General features: G+C 56.1%; 2 protein-coding genes across 5 annotated transcripts in view; one reads left to right on the top strand and one right to left on the bottom strand.

The window, feature by feature from the left end:
• Stoml1 (stomatin (EPB72)-like 1) overlaps window positions 1–490 on the bottom strand; it is a 6,705-nt gene extending 6,215 nt beyond the window's left edge. The window contains exon 1 of the mRNA XM_013011992.1: window positions 404–490. The gene's annotated coding sequence lies outside the window, so the exon portion shown is untranslated. The remainder of the gene's footprint in view (window positions 1–403) is intronic.
• Window positions 491–1,407: 917 nt separating this feature from the next.
• Window positions 1,408–18,898, top strand: Pml (promyelocytic leukemia). 4 transcript variants are annotated; one of them, XM_013012173.1, is made up of 10 exons: window positions 1,408–1,564; window positions 4,004–4,470; window positions 7,779–8,359; window positions 9,772–9,842; window positions 10,866–11,003; window positions 11,325–11,586; window positions 12,654–12,706; window positions 15,969–16,116; window positions 17,204–17,807; window positions 18,444–18,898. In XM_013012173.1, exons 1-10 carry the CDS (start codon window positions 1,439–1,441, stop codon window positions 18,505–18,507), a joined length of 2,514 nt encoding a protein of 837 aa, XP_012867627.1. In that variant the 5' UTR covers window positions 1,408–1,438; the 3' UTR covers window positions 18,508–18,898. The 4 variants fall into 4 exon arrangements, with proteins under 4 accessions (XP_012867627.1, XP_012867626.1, XP_012867628.1 ...); XM_013012172.1 differs by lacking the exon at window positions 18,444–18,898 and having other exon boundaries at window positions 17,204–18,222; XM_013012174.1 differs by lacking the exons at window positions 10,866–11,003; window positions 18,444–18,898 and having other exon boundaries at window positions 17,204–18,222.
• The last annotated feature ends 3,744 nt before the right edge of the window (window positions 18,899–22,642 follow it).

Genomic DNA, 22,642 nt, shown 5'->3' on the forward strand with positions numbered 1-22,642 from the left:
CGCGGGTCGGGTGCCGAGCGCGAGGACCGCCGGCGTCCGCGCGTGCGCGGCTCCACAGCGCCGTTCGCGGCTGGAGGACCGCACTGCAGCCTGGCGGGGGCGTTCCGTGAGAAGGGGCCGGGAAGGTCAGAGGCGGAATGTGAGCTGCGTCTGCACTCGCGGTTTCTGTAGGGCCTGGTGAGTGGTCCTGCCCAGCAAGCCGGGCCCGTGGGGGCCGATCTCCTGCCACAAAGGGCAAGGTGGTCCGCGAAGTTTTGCCGGTTAGTTGGACTTTTCCTGCCCGACCTGGCTTTGAACCGCGATCTTCCGATCTCAGCCTCCTGAACAGCTAGGGTGACAGGCGTGAGTACTCACGCCCAGCGTTCGCGGTTTACCGAACGGGGCCCAACTCCTGTCCTCTCACCTGCTGGCCGGGTCTCTCCTCACACTCCGGACCCGCCCCGTGCCCAGGGCTCACGCCTGGCATCCTTGAAAGCAAAGATCAGAGGATCGTGGTTTGAAGCCGGCCGAGCAGGAAAGTCCATGAGATTCTGATCCCCAGTGAACCAGCAAAAAGCTGGAAGTGGCGGTGTGACTTGAGCGGGAGAGTGCCAGCTTTGAGTGGGAACGCTCCGGGACAGTTCCCACGCCCGGGACTGCACACACATCCGTCCACACACAATCACACGCATGTATCCACCGAGCATCCCCCACCGCGAGTCCCGGGTGAGCTCCTAGCAGAGGGGCCGTTCCGCCCAGGCCCGCGCTGGGCGCGGATCTCCCCGGAGGGAGTGGGGAGATCTGAGGGTCCCCTGAAAAGCAGGCGTGCACGTGGTTCCCCTCTGTGTCCAGGTTTCCAGCTGGGGTGGGCACCAGGCTGTGCACGTGACCTGGGTGCCCCACAGTGGGGCCCGGGGGACTGCCCCTGCAGCTGGCAGCAGCTGGCAGCCGCCTCCTCCTTTTGAACTCAGGGCCTGGGCGCCGTCCCTGAGCTCTCTCGCTCAAGGCTAGTGCTCTGACACCTGAGCCACAGCTCCACTTCTAAAGACAGTGTAGCTGCACTCCTCCGGGTGCTGGGTTTACAGTTCTACCGCGCTTGGGCGGCTCTGCGGGCCGCTCGGCCCCGCCCCGCCCCCGTCGGTGCACAGGCCCCGCCCCCAGGCTCCTATTGGAGGCGGGGCCTCCGGAAGTCCCCGCCCCCTCCGCCCTGGCTGGGCACCCGGGATCCGGATTCGGCCCCCGCTCTCCATCCTCAATGGGGAATCGAAACTGCGCTGGGCCTGGCCGAAGCCGCCCCCCACGCCGAGGCCCCGCTCAGGCCCGCTCCGCCCCGGTTCGCTTCCTATTGGAGGCGGGGCTTCCGGAAGTCCCCGCCCCCATCTGCCCTTGATTGACACCCAGGGCCCAGACTCCGTTCCCGCTCTCCACTGGGATCCGGGAATCGAAACTGCGCGGAGCCATGCTAAAGTCGCCGCCACCCGCCTGGTCCTCGGACCGGGAGCCCGAGCCCGAGCCCCAGCCCGAGCCGCCCGCCAGGCCGCACCCCGGGGCCTCGCCCGGAGGCCCCCAGCCCAGCCCCGCGGAGGTACGCATGGGGGAGAGGTGAGGGATCCTAGAGAACCAGGCCCAGCACCGCGCAGGGGGCACACGCCTGTGGTCCCAGCTGCTCCGGGAGGCTGAGATCAGAGGATCCGGGGTCGAAATCAGTCTGGGAAGGAAAGTCGGTGAGAACCAGCCAGCAGAAGTGGAGCTGTGGCTCAAGTGGAAGAGCACCAGCTTCCAGTGGGAAAAGCTCAGGGACAGCGCCCGGGCCCTGAGTTCAAGACCCAGTACTGGCACAGGAAGAAGATTCATATGGGGTGTCATCATCACCACCGTCTGTTTCTTTAGAACTCGTCTCGATGCCTCTAGAAACTATTGCTTATAAGAAATAGCTCTTCTCTTGGGGCTTAGAATATGGCTCAGTGGTAGAGAGCTTGCCTAGCATGCATGAAGCCCCGGGTTCCATTCCTCAGTACCACATACACAGCGCCAGAAGTGGTGCTGTGGCTCAAGTGGTTGAGCACTAGCCTTGAGCTAGGGGCTCAGGGACAGTGCCTATGCCTTGAGTTCAAGTCCCAGGACTGAAAAAGAAAGAAAGGAATAGCTCTTCTCCCAGTCATAATCTTTCTGTCTGTGTAAAATTGGCTAGCTATTTCCAAAAAGTGGAGTCGCACAGTATTTCTCCTTTTGCATCTGCCTTATTAATTGTCTTCCCACTTTTCTCTGTCTTCTTACCTATGTCAGGGGCTCCTGTTCCTTCCCTTCCCTTCCCTTCCCTTCCCTTCCCATCCCCTCCCTTCCCTTTCTGTTCCTCTCTCTCTCTCTCTTTTTCTTTTTTCTTCTTTTCTTCCTTTCTTTCCTTTTTTTTTTTGTCAGTTGTGGGGCTTGAACTGAAGGGTCTAATGCTGTCCTGTAGCTCTTTTGTACCACTCCACTACTTTAAATCACAACTCTACTTCTTATTTTCTGGTGGTTAATTGGAGATGACTGTCCTGGCTGGCTTTGAACTGTGATCCTCAGATCTCAGCCTCCAGGCTAACGAGGAAGACAGGTGTGTGAGCCACCAGCGCTCAATGATTCCTGTTCCTTTTGATGGCTAATTAATATTCCCTTATAGGGAGTATACTGTTCGTTAATGGGCATTTGGGTTATGTTGGCATTGTGACTAATACTGCTATGTATATTCGGGCACAAGTTTTGTTTGGGGGGTATATGTCAAGGAGTTAGAATTGTTGGGTACTATGGTAGTTTCTTTTTTTTTTTTTTTTTGTCGGTCGTGGGGCTTGAACTCTGGGCCTGGGCGCTGTCCCTCAGTTCTTCAGCTCAAGGTGAGCTCTCTACCACTTGAGCTACAGCGCCACTGCCTAGTTTCTTTTTTTCTTAAAAAATTTTTTAATTGTAAAGATACTGTACAGAGGGGTTACAGTTACATGAGTAAAGTAATGAGTATATTTGTTATGGAACATTGTTGCCCCCTCCTTTGTTTTCCCTTACCATCCCTTCCCTCCCCACCTCCCCACTCCCCCAAGTTGTAATGTTCCTTGTCAACATAGTATCTTGTACATCTCATGGTTACAATGGGTCAAGGTGTATCGTTGTTTCAGCATTTTGTTATTTCCCTTCCCCTCCCCAAATTAGAAAAATGTATATACAAGATACAGGGTACCAGAATCAAATACAGTGACAACAGGGGTTATCTATGGTAGTTTCTGTAAGTATCTCTCCTTAACAAGAACAATAGCAAAAAATCCCGAGCTAGTCATTTTTAAGAGGTTGGTTCTTAGTGTGTCTACCTTCCTGAGTTCCTGGAAGTCAGGGTGGGTTTCATTTTGTTTTTTTGATGCCAATACTGGGGCTTGAACTCGAGGCCTGGGTGCTGTCTCAGCTCTGTCACTCAAGGCCAGAGCTCTATCACTTGAACCACAGTTTCGCTTCTGAGATTTTTTTTTTTTTTTGCTGGTTTATTGGAGATAAAAGTCTCATGGACTTTCCTGCCTGGGTTGGCAGGAACCCTCAGGTCTCAGCCTTTTGAGTAGCTGGGATTATAAGCGTGTGCTACAGCACCTGGTTCCATTCTCATTCTGAATACTGTGTCTGATGGGAATTGGCCGCCTGAGTAAATGGGGCGCTGGAGAGCCAGGATTTTGCAGCATCCAATGCCCACTGGGCTAGAATTTGAGGTCCGAGGGGCTGGGAAGGTGGCTTAGTGGTTGAATGCATGCCTAGCACGCATGAAGCCCTGGGTTCGATTCCTCAGTACCACATAAATAGAAAAAGCCAGAAGTGGCACTGTGGCTCAAGTGGTAAGAGCACTAGCCTTGAACACAGAGAGGCTCGGTGTCCAGGCCCAGAGTTCAAGCCCCAGAACTGGCAAAATGAAAAAGGTTAGAATTTGAGGCCCCACCCCAGCCTTAGGGGCCAGATGGGTGGGCACTCAGGCGCGCACGTTGTTCAGATCTCCCCCCGCCCTTCCATCCTCCAGCCAACCATGGAGGAGGAGTTTCGGTTCCTGCTCTGCCAGGGCTGCCACACCCTAGCCAAGTGCCCCAAGCTGTTGACTTGTTTGCACACGCTGTGTTCCGGCTGCCTGGAGGCCCACGGTCTGCAGTGTCCCACCTGCCAGGAGTCCCAACCCCCGGACCCGAAGGAGGAGGCCCTGGATAACGTGTTCTTCGAGAGCCTGCAGCGGCGCCTGAGCCTGTACCAGCAGATCGTGGAGGCACAGGCCCTTTGCACACGCTGCAAAGAGCCGGCCGTCTTCTGGTGCTTCGAGTGCGAACAGCTGCTCTGCACCAAGTGTTTCGAGGCCCACCAGTGGTTTCTAAAGCACGAGGCTCGGCCCCTGACGGAACTCCGGGACCAGACAGCCCGCGAGTTCCTAGACGGCACCCGCAAGACCAACAACATCTTCTGTTCCAACCCCAACCACCGCACCCCAACGCTGACCAGGTGAGTGCCGGGCAGCTGCAGCGCGGGGCTGGGACGGGAGAGAGCAAAGGTGTTATCACCATCATAGCGTGTGTCTGTCTGTCTGTCTGTCCGTCCTGGGGCTTGCACTCAGGCCCCTAAGTCTTTTTGCTCAAGGCTGGCACTCTACCACTTGAGCCACAGCTCCACTTCCAGCCTTTTTTTTGGGGGGGGGTGCTGGTTCTTTGGAGATAAGAGTCTCATGGGACTTCCCTCCTGCCCTCCCCCAGGCTGGCTGTGTTGCACGGTAAAGCTCCGATGCAAATCCAGTCTCGAGAAAATAAGAGAAGCCCCATTTTGTGATGAGTCTTTATTAGAAATCTGGCGTCTGCAGGTGGGCTTTGGTCACCTGCAGCCCTCCCCCCCCCCAAATTCTGCACTAAACTTTTAAGGACAAAAACCACATGTTTGGGTGGGGACAAAGCCCCAACCTAAAGGTACCAGGAGCAGGGCTTTTCTCTTTTTGAGTCTAGATAACATGATGCATTTGCATGTACTCTTAAAAAAAGCCCTCCTTGCTCTACTGAGCTGGAAATTAAAAGGATGGCTTTTCTCACTTTTAGGCCTTTGAAGCTGGGTGGAAAGCCCCTGTCACCCAGCTAGGCACCAGGGTGGCATCATCTAGACCTGGGCTCCCTCCTTTAGCTTTGGCCCAGGATCTTCACATCTCAGCCTCTCGAGTAGCTGGCACCATGCCCACATTCCATTATAATTAATTTCTCCTCTTTTTCTTCCTTTCTTCCTTTCTCCCTCTTTCTTTCCTTCCCCTCTTTCTTTCCTTCCTCCCTTCTTCCCTCCCTTTTCTTCTTCTCCTTTCTCTTTCTTTTTCTCTCTCACACTTTCTTTTCTTTCTTTCTGTTTGTCTGTCTGTCTGTCTTTCTGCCTTTCTACCTTTCTTTTTTTGGGGGGGGGTCCGGTTGTGGGGCCTGAACTCTGGGTCTGGGCACTGTACCTCAGCTTTTCAGCTCAAGGCTAGCGCTCTACCACTTGAGCCACAGCACCACTTCCAGCTTTTTTCTTTTTGCTTATGTGGTGCTGAGGAATCAAACCCAGGGCCTCAAGCATTCAAGGCAAGCGCTCTACCACTGAGCCACCTTCCCAGCCTCCGATTTCTTTCTTTTTTTGGTTGGTTGTGGGGCTTAAACTCTGGGCCTGGGCACTGTCCCTGAGCTTCTGTTGCTCAAGTCTAGCAAGAGTCACAGCACCACTTCTGGCTTTTTCTGTTTATGTGGTACTGAGGAATCAAACCCAGGGCTTTATGAATGCAAGCATTTACCACTAGGCCACATTCCCAGCCATATTATAATTTCTTTTCTTTTCTTTATCTTTCTTTTTCTTTTCTTTCTTTTTTTTTTTTTTTTTGTCGGTTGTAGGCCTGAACTCTGGGCCTGGGTGCTGTCCCTCAGCTCTTTAGCTCAAGGTTAGCACTATATCACTTGAGCCACAGCGCCACTTCCGGCTTTTTCTGCTTATGTGGTGCTGAGGAATCGAACCCAGGGCCTCAGACATGCAAGGCAAGCGCTCTACCACTGAGCCACCTTCCCAGACCCCTACTATAATTTCTGTAATGGTTATCATTAGCTTTCACTAACGTTTTTAATCTATGTTGATTAATGATATTCAACTGTCTTCCAGAACTCGATACTTAGTTCTAGTGCTTTCTAGTTGATTAGTTTGGGTTTTCTGGGTAAACAATGATCTGAAAAGTAGGAGGTGTTTCTCTCTGGTGCTTCTATGTATGACTCCTTTTTATAGCTTTGTTTCATTGTGTGGATGGCATAAACTATTATACAGAGAAGGCCAGTGTACTTTGCCTCTGCTCAGCCAGACAGCTTCTTATGTCTTCTTGTGAAGAAAGTTGGTTTCTTTTTCTTTTAATATGTGGGGATTTTTGTTGTTGTTTTTGGCTGGTTGTGGGGCCAGAACTCTGGGCCTGGGCGCTGTCCCTCAGCTCTTCAGCTCAAGGCTAGCGCTCTACCACTTGCGCCACAGCATCACTTCTGGCTTTTTCTGTTTATGTGGTGCTGAGGAATAGAACCCAGGGCCTCATGCATGCAAGGCAAGCACTCTACCACTGAGCCACCTTCCCAGCCCCTAATTTGTGATTTATTAAGAATCTTCTTGTTGCAATTACTTGGTGGTGGTGGTTTTTAACTGGAAAATAGGTGCTTGAGCAACACCTCCATTTCCAGCTTTTATGGTTAATTAGTGTCTCAGGAATTTCTCACGAACCCAGATCCTCCTGATGCACTGAGACCTAGGCCCATGGTCACAGGTGGCCATCGCTAGTTAGTGGAAGCGTCGCCACAATACAGGATCCAAGGAGGTGTGGGATTTGAGAGGATTCTTTCCTTCATGTAGATGAGGACTTTCCTCCTTAGCCGGAACCTCGTGAATTAGACGAACGAAAGGCTAGTCATCCAGAGGAACACAAAGAAACTAGAGTGAACATGCAAAAGAGGTGTTAGAGTGAGTCACTGTAGTCCCTGCTACTGAGGAGGCTAAGATCTGAGGATCAAGGCTCAAAGCCAGCCAGGCAGGAAAGTCCGTGAGACAGTTCAAGTGCTAGGGCCCACACACTGTGTGCACGCGCGCGCGCGCACACACACACACACACACACACACACAGAGTCCCCTGGGCCTCTTACTGACACCATCTGCGCAGCTGTGTCCCCATGCAGTCCTGTTAATCACGTCTCACATGTACTCAGGATGTCGCCAAGATTGTTTTCCTGGCCCATGAGTTTGAGGCCAGCCTGGTCATGGTTTGAGAACATGACTCAAAATTAACTGAGTAACCTGTACAATCTCATTTCCTGTATTGGGCAGCTGCTGGGGCCCTTGTTGCTAGGCTGGTGCTCTACCATTTCAGCCATGCCTCCAGGCTTGCCTTTTGGGAGGTGAATTGCCAGTAGAGTTTAGTGAGTTTAACCAGGCTGGACTCAAAACTTTGATCCTCCAGATCGCAGCTTCCCGAGTAGACGGGAATACAGGCATGAGCAGCGGCCGGCGCCCAGCCTGGGGAGGGGATTTTTAATAATGCAAATTATTAATTTAATAATGCAATTTTCTTTTTTGGTCAGTCATGGGGCTTGAACTCTGAGCCTGGGCGCTGTCCTTGAGCTCTTCAGCTCAAGGCTAAAGCTCTACCACTTGGCCACAGCGCCACTTCTGGTTTTTTCTGTCTATGTGGTACTGAGGAATCGAACCCGGGGCTTCATGCATGCCAGGCAAGCGCTCTATCACTGAGCCACCTGCCCAGCCCTAACAATGCAATTTTTAAAATGCAGCATCTACTGCCGGGGCTGCAGCAAGCCGCTGTGCTGCTCGTGCGCGCTCCTGGACGCCGGCCACAGCGACCTCAAGTGCGACCTGGGCGCCGAAGTCCGGCAGCGCCAGGAGAAGCTGCGAGCCACGGCGCAGGCGCTGCAGGAGCGGGAGCAGGCCTTCGCTGACGCGCATGCGCAGGTGCGCGCGGCGCTGAGCCAGCTGGGCTGTGCACGTGCCAACACGGAGGAGCTGATCCGCGCAAGCGTGCGCCAGGTCGTGGCGCGCGTGCAGGCGCGGGAGCATGCGCTGCTCGAGGCCCTGGAGGCGCGATTCCAGCTGGAGCGCACAAAACTGGCAGACCAGCTCCAGCGCCTGGACACCGTGCTGCAGCGCATGCGCACGGGCGGCGCGCTGGTGCAGCGCCTGGAGCTGTACGCCTCGGACCAGGAGGTGCTGGACATGCACGGCTTCCTGCAGGGCGCGCTCGACCGCCTGCGCCAGGAGGAGCCAGAAGGCCCCGGGGCGCCGCGGGACCCCGGGGAGCCCCGCAGCTTTGCAGAGATCGAGGTGCAGCTGCAGGATCTCGTCTCTTGCATCACTAGTAAGTACCCGGGCACACTCCCGTGGGCTGGCTTATGATTGATCTTAGATAAGCAGGAGGCAGAAATCAGGAGGATTCCCCATTCGAAGCCAGCTGGGGCAAAAAGTGAGCAGACCCCATCTAAACCGGGAAAGCTGGGCATGGTGACACATGCCTGCCATCCCTACCAACACAGGATGAGGCCCAGGCTTCCCTCAGCCAAGAAATGCAATCAATACCTATTGAAAAATGACAAAAGTGGAAAGGGCTACAGGCATGGCGCTCATATAGTAAGCAGGAGGCCCCGGAGTTCAGGCCCCAGTCCTGCCAAAAAGAAAACAAAACAGGAAGGATTTTAAGCAAACTTTTTAGGTTCTTTTAGGTTTTAAGTTCCATGGTACAGAATAAGGGAGAGGGGTGATATGGGGTTAAAAGCACCCAAACGTTAGTTTTGCTGACTTTCTTTGTGTGTTTTTTTTTTTTTTTTTTTTTGCCAATGCCAATCGTGGGGCTTGAACTCAGGGCCTGGGCACTGTTCCTGAGCCTCTCTATGCTCAAGGCTAACACTCTACCACTTGAGCCACAGCACCACTTCTGGCTTTTTCTGTGTATGTGGTACTGGGGAATCGAACCCAGGGCTTCATGCATGCGAGGCAAGCACTCTACCACTAAGCACCTTCCCAGCCCAGTTTTGCTGGTTTCTGAGACACATGCTGCCAGGCACTGGTACTCTCTACTGTAATCCCAGCTACTCAGGAGGCTGCGGGCTGAGGATCAAGGTTCAAAGCAGCCAGGACAGAAAAATCCATGAGACTCTTTATCTCCATTTAACTAGCAAAAAGCCAGAAGTGGAGGTGGGGCTTGAATGATAGAGCACTAGCCTTGAGCAAATAAGCTAAGGGACAGCAGCCAGGCTCTGAGTTCAAATCCTAGTACCAGCACACACACAGTTTTGTTTTGTTTTCTCTTTTCTTTTTTGCCAGTCCTGTGGCTTAAACTCTGGGGCCTGGGTGTTGCCCATAAGCTTCTTTTGCTCAAGGCTAGCACTTGAGCCACAGTGCCACTTCTGGCTTTTTCTGTGTATGTGGTACTGAGGAATCAAACCCAGGATTTCATTCACGTAAAGCAAGTACTCTACCCACTAAGCCATCTTCCCAGCCCCACAAAGTTGTTGATCAAGAATGACTTTAAGGTTTGGCCCAAGTTGGCCTTGCTGCTGGCAGGGAATAGAGAGGGATGCATTTGGGGTTTGGGGCCACAGAAGTGATTCTCTAATGCCCCAAGCCCTTCTCTACCTGGGTTGAAGCCTGATGCAATTCCAGAAGCTTCCTTCCAGCATCCAGTTTCTCCCTGGAGATGCCCAGAGGAGGATGTCCGGGAGCCCCTGCCTAGGCTGTGATATGTCCTCACCGGTGTCTCTCTTCTCTGCTCAGATGCTGTGCAGTCCAGGGAAGCCAGCCCAGAGGCCTCCAGCATGCCTCAGAATTCTCTGGATGTGGAGCTGGTGAGGGGTTGGGGTGTGGAGGGGGGCAGGGTGCAGGCTGGGAGCCCTGAGTCCTTGGATCTGTAGGGAGAGAGGGCCAGCAGGTGGACTTCAATGGGGCTGGCACTGGACTCCTAAATGCCAACATAGCTTGTGTGAGTGCCTGAACTCAGGGCCTCACTCTCTTGCCTGACTTTGTTCACTCAAGGCTCAAGGTGCTCTAACCATTCAAGCCCCACCTCCACTTCTGACTTTGGGCTAGTTAGCTGGAGATAAGAGTCCCATGGGTTTTCTTGCTCAAGCTAGCTTCCAACTGCATTGCTCAGATCTCAGCCTCCTCAGTAGCTGAGCTTACAGGCATGAGACACAGCACCCAGCAGGAACTATACTGCAACTTTGAAGTAGTCCAAGGAGCTGCTGTCCTGGACAGTGACCATATGGTTCCTGGAGGGATGTGTGCCACGCCAGATGTCGGACAGGTCTTGGGGAGTTGGCCGTGTGGTTCATGAGCTGTCTCCTTGCCCTGACTGGACATACAAGAACTGAAGTGGAACTGGGGACCAGTCGCTCACACCTGTCATCCCATCTACTCAGGAGGCTGAGATCTGAAGATTGAGCTTTGAAGCCAGCCTGGGCAAGGACATTTGTGAGACCCTTATCTCCCATTAACTAGCCAAAAGTTGGAAGTGGAGCTTTGACTCCAGTGATAGAGCACCAGCCTTATGTGCACACACACACACACAGAAATGTTAACTGTATACCTGGGTCCAAGGGAGGTGGCATCCTGGTGGCTTGGAGAGGGCTGTTTATCCCCAGCGAGCTCTGAGGCAGGGATCTGGAGGCCTAACCGCGAGGCCTGAGATCTCTGGCCTGCTGCCTGGTCACTGCCTACCACTTGAGGCACAGCACCACTTCCGGCTTTTTCTGTTTCCATGGTGCTGAGGAATCAAACCCAGAGCTTCATTTATGCGAGGCAAGCACTCTTATCACTGAGCCACGTTCCCAGCCCTGGTCATTTGTGACTCTTGTTTCCCAACTTTACAGCCCAGAGAGGAGCAGAGGACAGAAACCCAGTCCCTCAGCCAGGCTGAGACCCAACTTGTGGCTATGGAGCAGTCAGAGCCCAGCGCTCCCCCAGTACCCAGATACAACTTCTGCATGACAGGCCCGTCCTTCAGGGAGGTGAGCCTCTCCCGGCCCTGCCTCACCAGAGGCCCAGACTCCAGCCAGACGTGGAGTCAGGATGAGAATCTGGGCTTTCATCACATGTCAAGGAGCTCTGAGCTCTCCCTCGCCCTGGGCTGGACCTTCTAGAAGCTTCCCAGCCCAGCTGGGTGTTGAGCCACTCAGGGCCGTGCAGCCAGGACCAGTGTTGGGCGTTCCTGGTGGCCTGGGAGGGCTTCCTGCAGGAAGAGGCATGGTCTGTGGCAAGACAGGATGGAACGAGCCAAGCCTGGGCCTCTGCTCACCCACCCTGACCTGGCTTTGGGGCTCCTCATGCAGGAAGGTTCCGGAATAAACCCCCCCAAGAAGAGGAAGTCCTGCTATACCCAGTGCCCCCAAATCATCAAGATGGAATCCGAGGACGAGAAGGAGGCAAGGCTGTCCGCGAGCTCCCCAGAATACCCCATACCCAGCACCTCCAGAGCAGTGCCACATCCCCACCTAGGTGCGGACGGCCCCCCCAGCCCGGAGAGGCCTCGCCTAGGACAAGAGATCCTTCTGCCCCAAAGCAATCATGTGACCAGCGACGATCCAGAGCCAGGTAGGAAGGGAGGCGGCAGGGCAGTGCCACACTTGAAGTCCTTTCCCTGGGCACTCTTGCCATGGCCCCCACATGTCCCCACCCTCCCAGCACACTCAAATTTAGGAATGTCCACACCCATTGCTTCCCCAACCTCTTCTGCAAAAGCCTGAGTATCTTGTTTGTTCTCCTGCAATATCTTTGAGAGGGAAGCAGTACTGGGATTTGAACTCCAGGCCTCCAGCTAAGCGGGTGCTCTACTACTTGAGCAATCCCACCAGTCCCCTTTTGCATGGGTTGTTTTCATGCCCAGGCTGGCCTGGACTTTGATCCTCCTTTTCATGCTTTTCAGCTGCTTCTGTTGAGATGGCTTCTGCCAGGGCTGGCCTTAGACCTCCATCCTTTCCACTCAGCCCCCTGAGTAGCTAGGATTACAGGTGTGAGCATCAGCGCTCAGCATGAGCTATATTTTCCTGACTCCACCACATAGAGAGACTCTGAGTACTTGGCTAGGAGTTAAAATGAACCAGACTTGGGGAATGAGAGCTTTCCCTCCATCTGCGGGCCCAGAGTCCTTCTGGAACCCAGAGCCTGCATACACACTGACTCTTGACAGCCCCGTGGCAGTCACTGATTGGAACGAACCAGTAAGCTCCATTGGAATTGCAAAAGGTAGCTGGATGCTGGTGCTCACCCAGTACTCAGGAAACTGAGGTCTGGGATCTCCGTTCAAAGCCAGCCCGGGCAGGAAAAGTCCTTGAGACTCTTATCTCCAGTTAACCCCCAAAAAGCCAGCATGGAGATGCGGCTCCGACGGTAGGGCACCATCCTTGAAGGAAAAAGCTAAGGGGCAGCGCCCAGGCCTCGAGTTCAAGCCCCAGTACCGGCGCGATACGTGTGTGTGCGCGCGTGTATTGATTATGTATGTGAACGCCCGGCCCCGCACCGAGCCCGCAGCAGCGCCCGGGCCCCGACTCCTGAGCCCCAGCCAGCAATGGCAGCCATCCCGAGTCACCGAGCGCAGTCGCCGCGCCAGGCCCCGGCAGCGCCGGCCGGGCAGGCCCCATGCGCTCTCGTCTCCGTTGCAGGGGAGCCCGTCGTGGTCATCAGCAGCTCGGACGACTCTGAGCCTGAGAACCTGGTGAGTGGCCCGGAAGTCCCGCCCCGGGCTCCCCGCACTCGGGCCGGAAGTCCCGTCCCAAACACCTCCCCCCCTGTCATTCCTCGGTATTCCTCCCGGAAGTCCCGCCCAAGCCTGCCCCTTCCCCCCCCCCTCCTGCCGGGAGAACCTTCCCTAGAGGCAGGGAGAGCCCAGGCCGGCCACGAGCCTTCCCTGGTCGGGATGCCGTGTGTCCTGGGCTTGAACCCAGGGCCCGGTTACCGTCCTGAGCCCTTTCACTCAAGGCTAGAGCCCTACCGCTCTGAGCCACCCCTCCATGCCCGGTTTTCTGGTGGTTCATTGGAGATCAGGGTCTCACAGACTTTCCTGCCCAGGCTGGCTTTGAACCCACGATCCTCAGGATCTCCACCTCCTGGGTAGCTAGGATGACAGGCAGGAGCCACCCTGCCAGGCCGTCATAGGCATCTCTGAAATGATGTGGTGGCCTGCTTCCTTCCCAAAGCGAGGTCTGCTTTGCTCTGGTCCGTGCAAGGTCTTCCTCTCTGGCTTCCCCGCTTCCAGTCCTCTGAGACCTCTGACTAGAGTCCTTTCCCAGCTAATGGCAGCCAGTGGGGGTGGGGGAGGCGGTGGCATCAGGGCAGCTTCCCATGAGGGCCAGACTCCATGAAAGGAAGAGCCTTACAGCCACCCACAGTCGAGAGCTCCCGGCTGGTGAGCTTCCGCCCTGGGAATGTGTTCCTAGCGGCTGGGCAGGGGAAGGGACAGCTGAATGGAGGACAGGCTTGGACGGGGCGGCCTGTGGTCCTTTCCAGCCCTCAGTCTGAGGCTCTGTATTGGAAAGTGCCTGGAGCCACCAGACACCGCTGCCCCACAGGGAGCCTCCCACGCCTGCTGGGCTTCCCAGCTGCCCCAAGGCACCTGCTGCCCTCCAGCCTGGCATCCCTGCCGTCCCGCTGAGCCAGCTGCGGTCCCCAGCCCTGAGCCGCCCGGCCAGCCTGCCGACCGCCAGGAACATGCCACCACCCTCCAAGGGAACAGCGCCCGCTCCTATAGGGCACCGAGAGCCGCTGGCCTGCACCACGTCCTCAGCCTGCCCAGACAGTGGTACTGTGCACCCCGGCCACCTTGCTCTCGCCCCAGGGCTCAGGCCGCCACCCTGGCCACCACAGGGCCTTGCAGATATCCTGGTGGCCAGCAGACGGTCCTCCGTCTACCTTGCCAGGTGCACAGGACCCTGGCCTCCCTCAGGGCCTCCCCACGGTTAAAACAATGGCTCAGCAACTTCTTTAATCTGAGTTCCCACTTGAATGCATCTCCCCCAGGGGTTCATCCCTGACTCTCCATAAGACTTCCTCCTGGGGCTTCACACGGAACCCCCAAGGAGAATCCCCCAATCCACCACCCCCTCCCCGCTCTCCAGCCTCATCTCCCCCACCAGCCCAGCGTGGGGTCTCTCTTCACACACGCTCCTGAACCCCCCGGTGCCATCACCCACCCACTCCAGCCCCCATTCCCCGAAGACGGCTCACAGCAGGCCTACATGAACTCTCTTATCTTTACTACGTTCTATGAGGCCTGGTATGAGTCCCTGCACTCAGGGCCGGGTCCTCTCCCTTAGCACTTTCCCACAAGGCTGGTACTCTACTATGAGTCACAGCTCCGCTTCCAGCTTTATTTGGAGATCAGAGTCTCCCCACCAAGTCCCTGAACGCGGGCACCACCCCCCCAACCCCTGGCCGATACAGCTGCATACACAATAAACTTGTTGAGTGAGTGATCACCCTTGCAGCCCTTATTCTATGGTCCTCAGATACCACCCCCACCCTGGCTGGGGGGGGTCTTTCTTTTCTGGGTGCTTTTGCCTCCTTCCTACACTGGAATTGGGTCTCCCTTGGAGAACCACATGCCCTCCTCCATGTGTGAGAAGATCCAAACCCTCCCCATCTTCTGGGTGCTCCAACCCCACCATCTGCTGGTTTTAAAATCCAGCTCTTGGGTGGCCTCCGCTCCCAGACTCCTCCAGCGTGGAACACTGGCATGAATATATACCTCCTAGATTCTTCTCTGTCAGTCCTGGAGCTTGAACTCAAGGCCTGGGTGCTTTTACTTGAGCCACACCTCCACTTTGGGCTTCTTCTTTTTTTTCTTTTTTTTTGCTGGCTCATTGGAGATAAGAGTCTCAGGAACTTTATCCTGCCCAGGCTGACCTCCAACCAAGATCCTCAGATCTCAGCCTCCTGAGTAGCTGGGATGACCAGGCGTGAGCCACCCATGCCCAGACAGCCCTCCCTGCCCACATATAGCTCTATGTACATTGTGGAGAGTGGGGCTTAGACGGAGCTTGTTGGCTGACATACCATTTCCAGGCCAGGGAAGGACGGTGGCGTGAGGTTCTGCTCTGGGGCTTGGCCAGAGATTGAACAAGGAAATAGTTTCAGAAGCTTTTTCACCTGTGAGAAGCTGGGGGGGGGGGGTTGAGGCCACAGGTGTGAGGTGGAGGCTGAGGATTGTGCTAAGAGGCCGGCAGAAGGCGGGAGGCCTGAGCGACTCCTCCGAGCAGCTGCTGTGTGAGGATCCACAGAAGAAGAGGGGTGCTCACCCACTTTTGTGATAGATGATCAGGGCCCGGTGGAATCACCAGGGGGCCCAGCCGAGGGGAGCCCAGGACAGACACAGCAATGGTGATCGGCAGAGGAGGCGCTGCAGCACTGGTGTGTGTTTATGCCTGGTACGGTAGCTCACGCCTGCCATCCCAACTACTCAGGCGGCCAAGAGCTGAGGATTGTGGTTTGAGGCCAACCTGGGCAGCTAAGTGCCCAAGACTCTCCACTAAACCACGAGAAAACCAGAAGTGGCGCTGTGGCTCAAGTGGTAGAGCACTAGCCTTGAGCCAAAGAGCTCAGTGACAGAGCCCAGGCCCCGAGTTCAGACCCCAGGACAGGCACATATGCGTGTACACACACACCACACAGATCACATCGGGATTACAGATAAGGCAACTTCCTCCTGTTCCCCAGAACCACCAGCCTCCGCCCCGAGCCTCCACAGACGTACATCATGACCCCTTCCCCCAACTCCTCACACGCTTGTGTCAACACAAGTGTGCAGATTCACACCCTCATCCTTAGACACGTGTCCCGGGCACCCAGGTTCACTTTGGCACCTGCACCGACGTGCCCTTCTGCTTCACCCGTGGCAGGTGCCACGCCCCGTCCACCCCTGCCCGCCTCATGGCTCCACGTCCTGGGCCTCTGACGCGGGCCTGTCGCTTTCTGTATTGCAGTCCTCCCACGAGCTAGATGGCAGCAGCGAGGCCGGCGAGGCCCAGCTGGAGGGGCCCAGCACCATCCACACCCTGGACAGCCTCCACGCTGAGCCCCAGGTGGAAGACAGGCCCCTGATTTTCTTTGACCTGAAGATTGACGACAAAAGTGCGTGTTCCCTCTGCCTCGTGCTAACAGAATCTCTTGAGTCCCCCCAAAAAAAGCCCAGGTTGGGTCACCTGTGAGGCCGGGGGTGGGGTGGGCAACCAGAGCAGGGTCTGGACGTGAGGGGGAGGGCTGTGGTCCCCATCCCCCTCTGCTTGGCCAGAAGCCCGAGACCCCGCCCACCCCCCCACCTCACCCCCCCAGCCTGCAACTTGGTGTCGGGCCCAGTCGTTGGTCAGGACCTCAGCGGAAGGAGCCTGGAGCCAGTGTGCGTCTGTCTACACCCCAGGGCTCTCTCTGGGCTCTGAGTGTTAGCTTGGTGATCCATAGGCTGCAAATAGCAGGTGCCGAGTGGGGGAGTCAGGAAGGCATTGGGGTCCCCGCCGTGGGTGGAGGAGGTTGATAGAAGACAGGCAGGAGGGCTGGGAAGGTGGCTCGGTGGTAGAGCGCTTGCCTCGCATGCATGAGGCCCTGGGTTCGATTCCTCAGCACCACATAAGCAGAAGAGGCCAGAAGTGGCGCTGTGGCTCAAGTGGTAGAGCTGAAGAGCTGAGGGACAGCGCCCAGGCCAAGTTCAAGCCCCATGACTGACCAAAAAAAAGCTGAGTTTTGAGGGCTTGCCAAGGCAAATGAGGTATTTAAAGGACAGTCTGACCCTCCCCCCTTCTTTTTTGGGGGGAGTAAAGAGGGGAAGGTCAATCACAGAGTTTGAACTCAGGGCCTGGGCACTGTCCCTGAGATCTTTTGCTCAAGGCTGGCACTCTACCACTTGAACCACAGCTCCACTTCCGGTTTGGGGATGGTTCATAGGAGATACGAGTCTCACAGACTTTCCTGTCCAGGCTGGCCTTGAACCGTGGATCCTCACATCTCAGCCTCCTGAGTAGCTAGGATGACAGGCGTGAGCCACCAGCACCTGAGGCTGACCTCCGGGCTGACTCCTGTCCTATCAGAGCTGTGTGTTGGAGGCTGATGCTTAGTTCCAGCCAACAGCACCTCCCCTTCCTATTGGAGAACCCAGAGATCTCCTTCCCCCAGGCTGGGAGGGGAGGGGGGCAGGAAGCTCACCCCATCTTTCTCTCCTGCCCAGCCCAGAAGATTAGCCAGCTGGCCGCAGTGAACCAGGACACCAAGTTCCGCGTGCTCATCCAGCCGGAGGGCGTGTTCAGCGTGCACACGAAGGCCGTGTCTTTGGAGGCCGGCCTCCTCCACTTCCTCCACTTCCTCTGCTCCATGCAGCGCCCCATCTTGGCCTGCTACACACTGTGGGGGCCTGCCCTGCCCTGCTTCTTCCAGGCCCTGGAGGACATGAGCCAGCTGTGGGAGTTCCAGCAGGCCATCTCCGGCTTCCTGGCCGTTTTACCCCTCATCCAGGAACGCGTGCCCGGCGCCGGCAGCTTCAAGCTCAAGAAACTAGCCAAGACCTACCTGGCCAGGAACTTGAGCGATCGCAGCGCCCTGGCTGCCGTGCTGGCCATGCGAGACCTGTGCCGCCTGCTGGAAATCTCGCCCGGCCCGCAGCTGATCCCTCACGTCTACCCCTTCAGTAACCTGCAGTGCTTCGCCTCCCTGCAGCCCCTGCTGCACGCGGGGGTCCTGCCCGCGGCCGACGCCCGGCTCCTGGCCCTCTCCAACGTCAGCTTCCAGGAGCTGCTGATTGCCCACCGTTACAATCCCAAGGGGGGCCTGAAGAGGTACGGCCGCTACCTGAACCCCCAGGCCTCCCCGGCCTCCCCCGACCCGCCTTCTCCCTCCCTGCACGCGCTCAACCTTTATCTGGACGGCCTGGTGGAGCGGGCAGCCCTGGCACCGGAAGAGGGCATCTCTGCCCCTCCCAATGTCTCCCAGTGGAGTTGACAGGGAGACACACTGGCTTAGGGTGTCTGGTGGTCCAAGGGGAGAATGGGGGTCGCTGGGCCAGGCCCCTAACTATCCCAGCATTGGGTCCTGGTTCCCCCCCCCCCATACTCATTTGTCTTTTGGTCCCAAATTAGTTCCTTTTCTCTGGGATCCAGCGGACCTTCTTTAAAATATCCCACAGCAGCCGGGCGCCGGTGGCTCAGGCCTGTCATCCTAGCTACTCAGGAGGCTGAGATCTGAGGGTCGCGGTTCAAAGCCAGCCCAGGCAGAAAAGTCCGTGAGACTCTTACCTCCAAAAAAAAAACCCACCAGAGGTGGCGCTGTGGCTCAAGTGGTAGAGCGCTCGCCTTGCGCTGAAGAGCTGAGGGACAGCGCCCAGGCCCAGAGTTCAAGCCCCATGACTGATACACCAAAGTGGGAAAAAAAAAAAATCCCACACCAAAAGCCATCCTACCCTCTGCACCCCCCAGAGGCCACCCAGACTTGAGGCCCTCCGAGGGATGTCCCCAGCCCCCTGTCACTGTGCTCCAGTGACTGCCTGCCAGCCTCCAAGGAGACCCGACCACTCCAGCAGTACCATGGGTACTGGAAGTGCCTTCAACCCAGCCCGCCCCTCCCAGGCTCCTCCGGCCTCCCCCCCCCCCCCCCCCAGCCGGCCCCTCCCCCTTCTCACAGCCCCCAGCTGTCTGGCTTCTGAGCCAGGAGAGTTCTTTCCCATCATCCTGGCTTTGCTCCTTGGTTTCCCCCCTCCCTACCCCCCCAGGGCCACCAGACCCCACTCAGCAGGGCCAAGCAGGGTTCTACCCACTTCTATAGGTAATACGGGGTACTGCTTGGGTCTAGGCTGCAGCTGTAAGTGCACCCCTCCAAGGGCAGCAATGGGCTGGGAAGGTGGCTCAGTGGTAGAGTGTTTGCCTAGCATGCATGAAGCCCTGGCTTCCATTCCTCAGCACCACAGACACAGAAAAGGCTGGAAGTGGTGCTGTGGCTCCAGTGCTAGCCTTGAGCAAAAGAAACTCAGGGACAGTGCCCAGGCCCTGAGTTCAAGCCCCAGGACTGGCCACCAACAAGGGGAGGAAATGGGAAAAGAGTAACAGTGAAGTTAGCGCCTCCCCAGTCCCTGAGCACGCGCATTCAGTGTGACAGGGATGGGGCCTCTCCTGGAGCTCAGTGGCTCAGGGATCCTGTCTGTCTCTGCCAGGCCAGGCTTCAGGCCCATACGCAGTGATAAATTTTCCCATGAGGCCTTTGGTCCTTTGATCTGGGACCAGCAGCAAGACAGAAGGGGCTCAGGACCATCTGCTCTGGCTAGCAGGGTAGACGTCCCCCGCCTGGCTTCCTTTCTGTCCCATTTCCCCCCCCCCGGGGTGCTTCCCAGAGAGCCCAAGCCTCAGGTTTCACCCCAGCATGAGGTGTGCACCCACAAACCCCCTCTGCTCCTTCCCGCGTGCCTGGAGACCCGCTCACCACTCCACCGGAACTCATTTCCTCCCTCCGAGCGCTGGGCGCCGACAGTGAACCCCGGGTGCCTTTAACATGAGATCAGCAAGCTGGGCGCTCACACCTGTAATCCCAGCCACCCAGGAGGCTGAGATCCGAGCAGCGAGGTTTGGGTAGAAAAGACTGTGAGACTCATCGCCAAGGAATCATGGAAACAACCAGAAGCAGAGCTGTGGCTCAAGGTGGTGGAGCCTGAGAGTGGAAAAACGCTCAGAGAGACAGCGCCTAGGCCCTGAGTTCAAGCCCCAGAAGTGGTACAAAAAAGAAATCGTCAGCTGCTTGTGAAAGGAATTGTCTCAGATGCGGGGGAGAGGGGAGGGGGGAACCCCAGCAAGGTGGTCCTGGGGCTCCTTCCCCTATCTTGTCTTCAGCCCATTCCTGAGCGGGGAACAGCCGTGCCAGCCGTCCAATGCAGGTGATGGGTGATTTTTGTTTTTATAGTAAGGGGAGGCCCACCTGTCACCACTGTCACAGCCTTTAATAAAGGCCTTTCATCACAAACCGCTGCAGAGTCCCCGAGACGCTTCTTGCCTAAGGCCGTGAGTGAACAGGCGTCTGGCGCAGCTGCACGCGGGAGAAGGCGTCTTTGGGGCTGAGAATCCTGTTGTTGCTCCGTAAGAACCTCAAGAATCAACCCCTGTTTTAAGTAGGGAAACCCAGAGTTGGTTTTCCTGTGGGTTTCTTTAAACAGGAAGCCACCTGCAGAGAGAGAGAGAGGCACAAACGGCAAGAATCCCCTCCAGTGAAACCAGCGTGGTGGCAGAGCCTGGCATCCCGGCACATGGGAGGGACAGGCAGGATCGTTTGAAGCCAGCCTGAACTACAGAACAAGGCCTTGATAAAAACCAAGAACACCCAGGTGCTGGTGTTTCCTGCCTGTCATCCTAGCTACTCAGGAGGCCGAGATCTGAGGATCACGGCTCAAAGCCAGCCCAGGCAGGAAAGTGCCTAAGACTTAGCTCCAATTAACCAACACAAAGCCCAAAGTAGAGGTGTGGATCAAGTGGTAGACTGACAGCCTGGAGTAAGAAAGCTGAGGGAGCTGGGTATCCGTGACCCACGCCTGTCATCCTAGCTGCTCAGGAGGCTGAGATCTGAGGATCACGGCTCAAAGCCAGCCCAGGCAGGAAACTCCATGAGACTCCAATAAACCACCTAGAAAACTGGAAGTGGTGCTGTGGCTCAAGCGGCAGAACACTGGGCCTTGAGCTGAAGAGCTGAGGGACAGTGCCCAGGCCCAGAGTTCAAGCCCCACAACTGACAAAAAGCTGAGGGACAGTGCCCAGGCCCTGAGTCCAGTCCCAGGGCCAACACACACACACACACACACACAGTACCTTAGCCCCAACCCAAGCTGGCTCTTCCACCTGTACCACACCTAGCTGCTTCCCCTGTGCCCAGCCCGGCCCTTCTCTAACCCTGCATCCTGTACAATCCCATCCCAGCTTTCGCCCAGCTCCTGGACCCTCCTCTGACAGCCTTGTCTGCACCCCATGCACGGCCTTCCTCACCTGGCTTCACTCACGACCATTCATCAAACAGCATGGGGGAGTCCTGGTCCTGCTCTGCGCCAGGGGAGGAACCGGGGCTGCTCCCAGACACGGCCAGCAGAGGGCACCGCAGCCCAGTGGTTTGATGCATGCGAGCCGCCAGGCCGGCCACATGGGGGCGCTGGGCCGCTGGCAGGGACAGACTCTTGGGCGACAGTTTCTAAATGTTAAATCTTTTATACTTACAAACTAGTAAACCTTTGGAGAATGATTTTAAAAGGTGGGGCTTGAACTCTGGGCCTGGACGCTGTCCCTTAGCTCAAGGCGCGCGCTCTACCACTTGAGCCACAGCACCACTTCTGGTTTTCTGAGTGGTTTATTGGAGGTAAGAATCACATAGGCTTTCTTGCCCAGGTTGGCTTCAAACCATGATCCCCAGATCTCTACCTTTTGAATAGCTGGGGTTACAGGTGGGAGCCACAGAGCCCAGGTTGGAGGGGGGACAGGTTTCTGACTGACAAGAGTTGATCTCCAGTTATGACGCTTTAAACAAGTGTTCTTGGAGGCCCTGACCCCTCTCTGTGGGTGGGGACGGGTGGGGACATCTGGAGAGAGGTAGGAAGAATGTGGGTCAGCTCCCTGGGGAACCACGCAGTCCCCTGCTCTAGCCTTGGTCCTGGGGCTTGGAACCGGGCCAGACCCTGAGCTGGGCTGGGCTGGAGCCACATCATTTGTTTTTGTAGCTTTCCTCTCCAGACCCCTTAACCCTGAAGGAAATAGATGTCTCTGAGAGAAAGTTCTAGAATTTTCATCAACTTTCTCGCCCCCACCCCCCCCCCCCCCCCGCTTCCCTCTCATATACAGAAATAATGAAACAAGACAGTAACAGGAAGTTTGGAATTCTCTATCCGCCCTTATCCAATTCTCATGTTGTCATGTGTTGAGGGAAAAATCCCTTCATTCTTGGCTCCAGAAACTTCCTCCAACTCAGCCCTAAAGAATTCTCCAGGACACCAGCTGCTTGGATTATGCTAAACCTTATAAATGTCTTTCAACTTGCCAGCCAAGCAGATTAGAAAAGCTAGCTAGCAAACCACAGGATTTTTCCAACAAGCCAGCCAGACAGACAGAGAGACACACTGCCCTGAGACCTTAGGAAATCCAGTTGTTTTCCTAATTGTCTGAAAACAGAATGGAGGCCACAGGCCAAGCACCGAGGGTCTGGGAGGAAAATCTACAATGGGCTGAGCTGAGCACTATGGCTCATGCCTGGCAACCTAGCTACTCAGGAGGCTGAGATCTGAAGCTCACAGTTCAAAGCCAGACAGGGCAGGAAAGTCTGTGAGACTCTTCTCTCCAATGAACCACCAGCAAACTGGAAGTGGAGCTGTGGCTCAAAGTGGTAGAGCACTGGCCTTGAGCTGAAGAGCTCAGAGACAGCATCCAGGCCCTGAGTCCAAGGACAGCACTCAAACCCTAAGTTCAAGTACAGGCACCAATCAATTAACAAACTCTGACTCCCTACAGAAGACACAGACTGTCTCAGAATCGCCTTCTTTCCTTTCCTCCCCTCCCCAACCCTCCCCTCCCCTCTTCTGCTCTCTCCTGATTCCATTCCATCTTGGTGGCTTGGTCTACACCCCTCCACATGTCCATCTATCCTCCAGGTCACCCCTGGG

The sequence above is a fragment of the Dipodomys ordii genome, unplaced genomic scaffold (genome assembly GCF_000151885.1).
Source record: "Dipodomys ordii isolate 6190 unplaced genomic scaffold, Dord_2.0 Scaffold15, whole genome shotgun sequence".
Taxonomy (NCBI): domain Eukaryota; kingdom Metazoa; phylum Chordata; class Mammalia; order Rodentia; family Heteromyidae; genus Dipodomys; species Dipodomys ordii.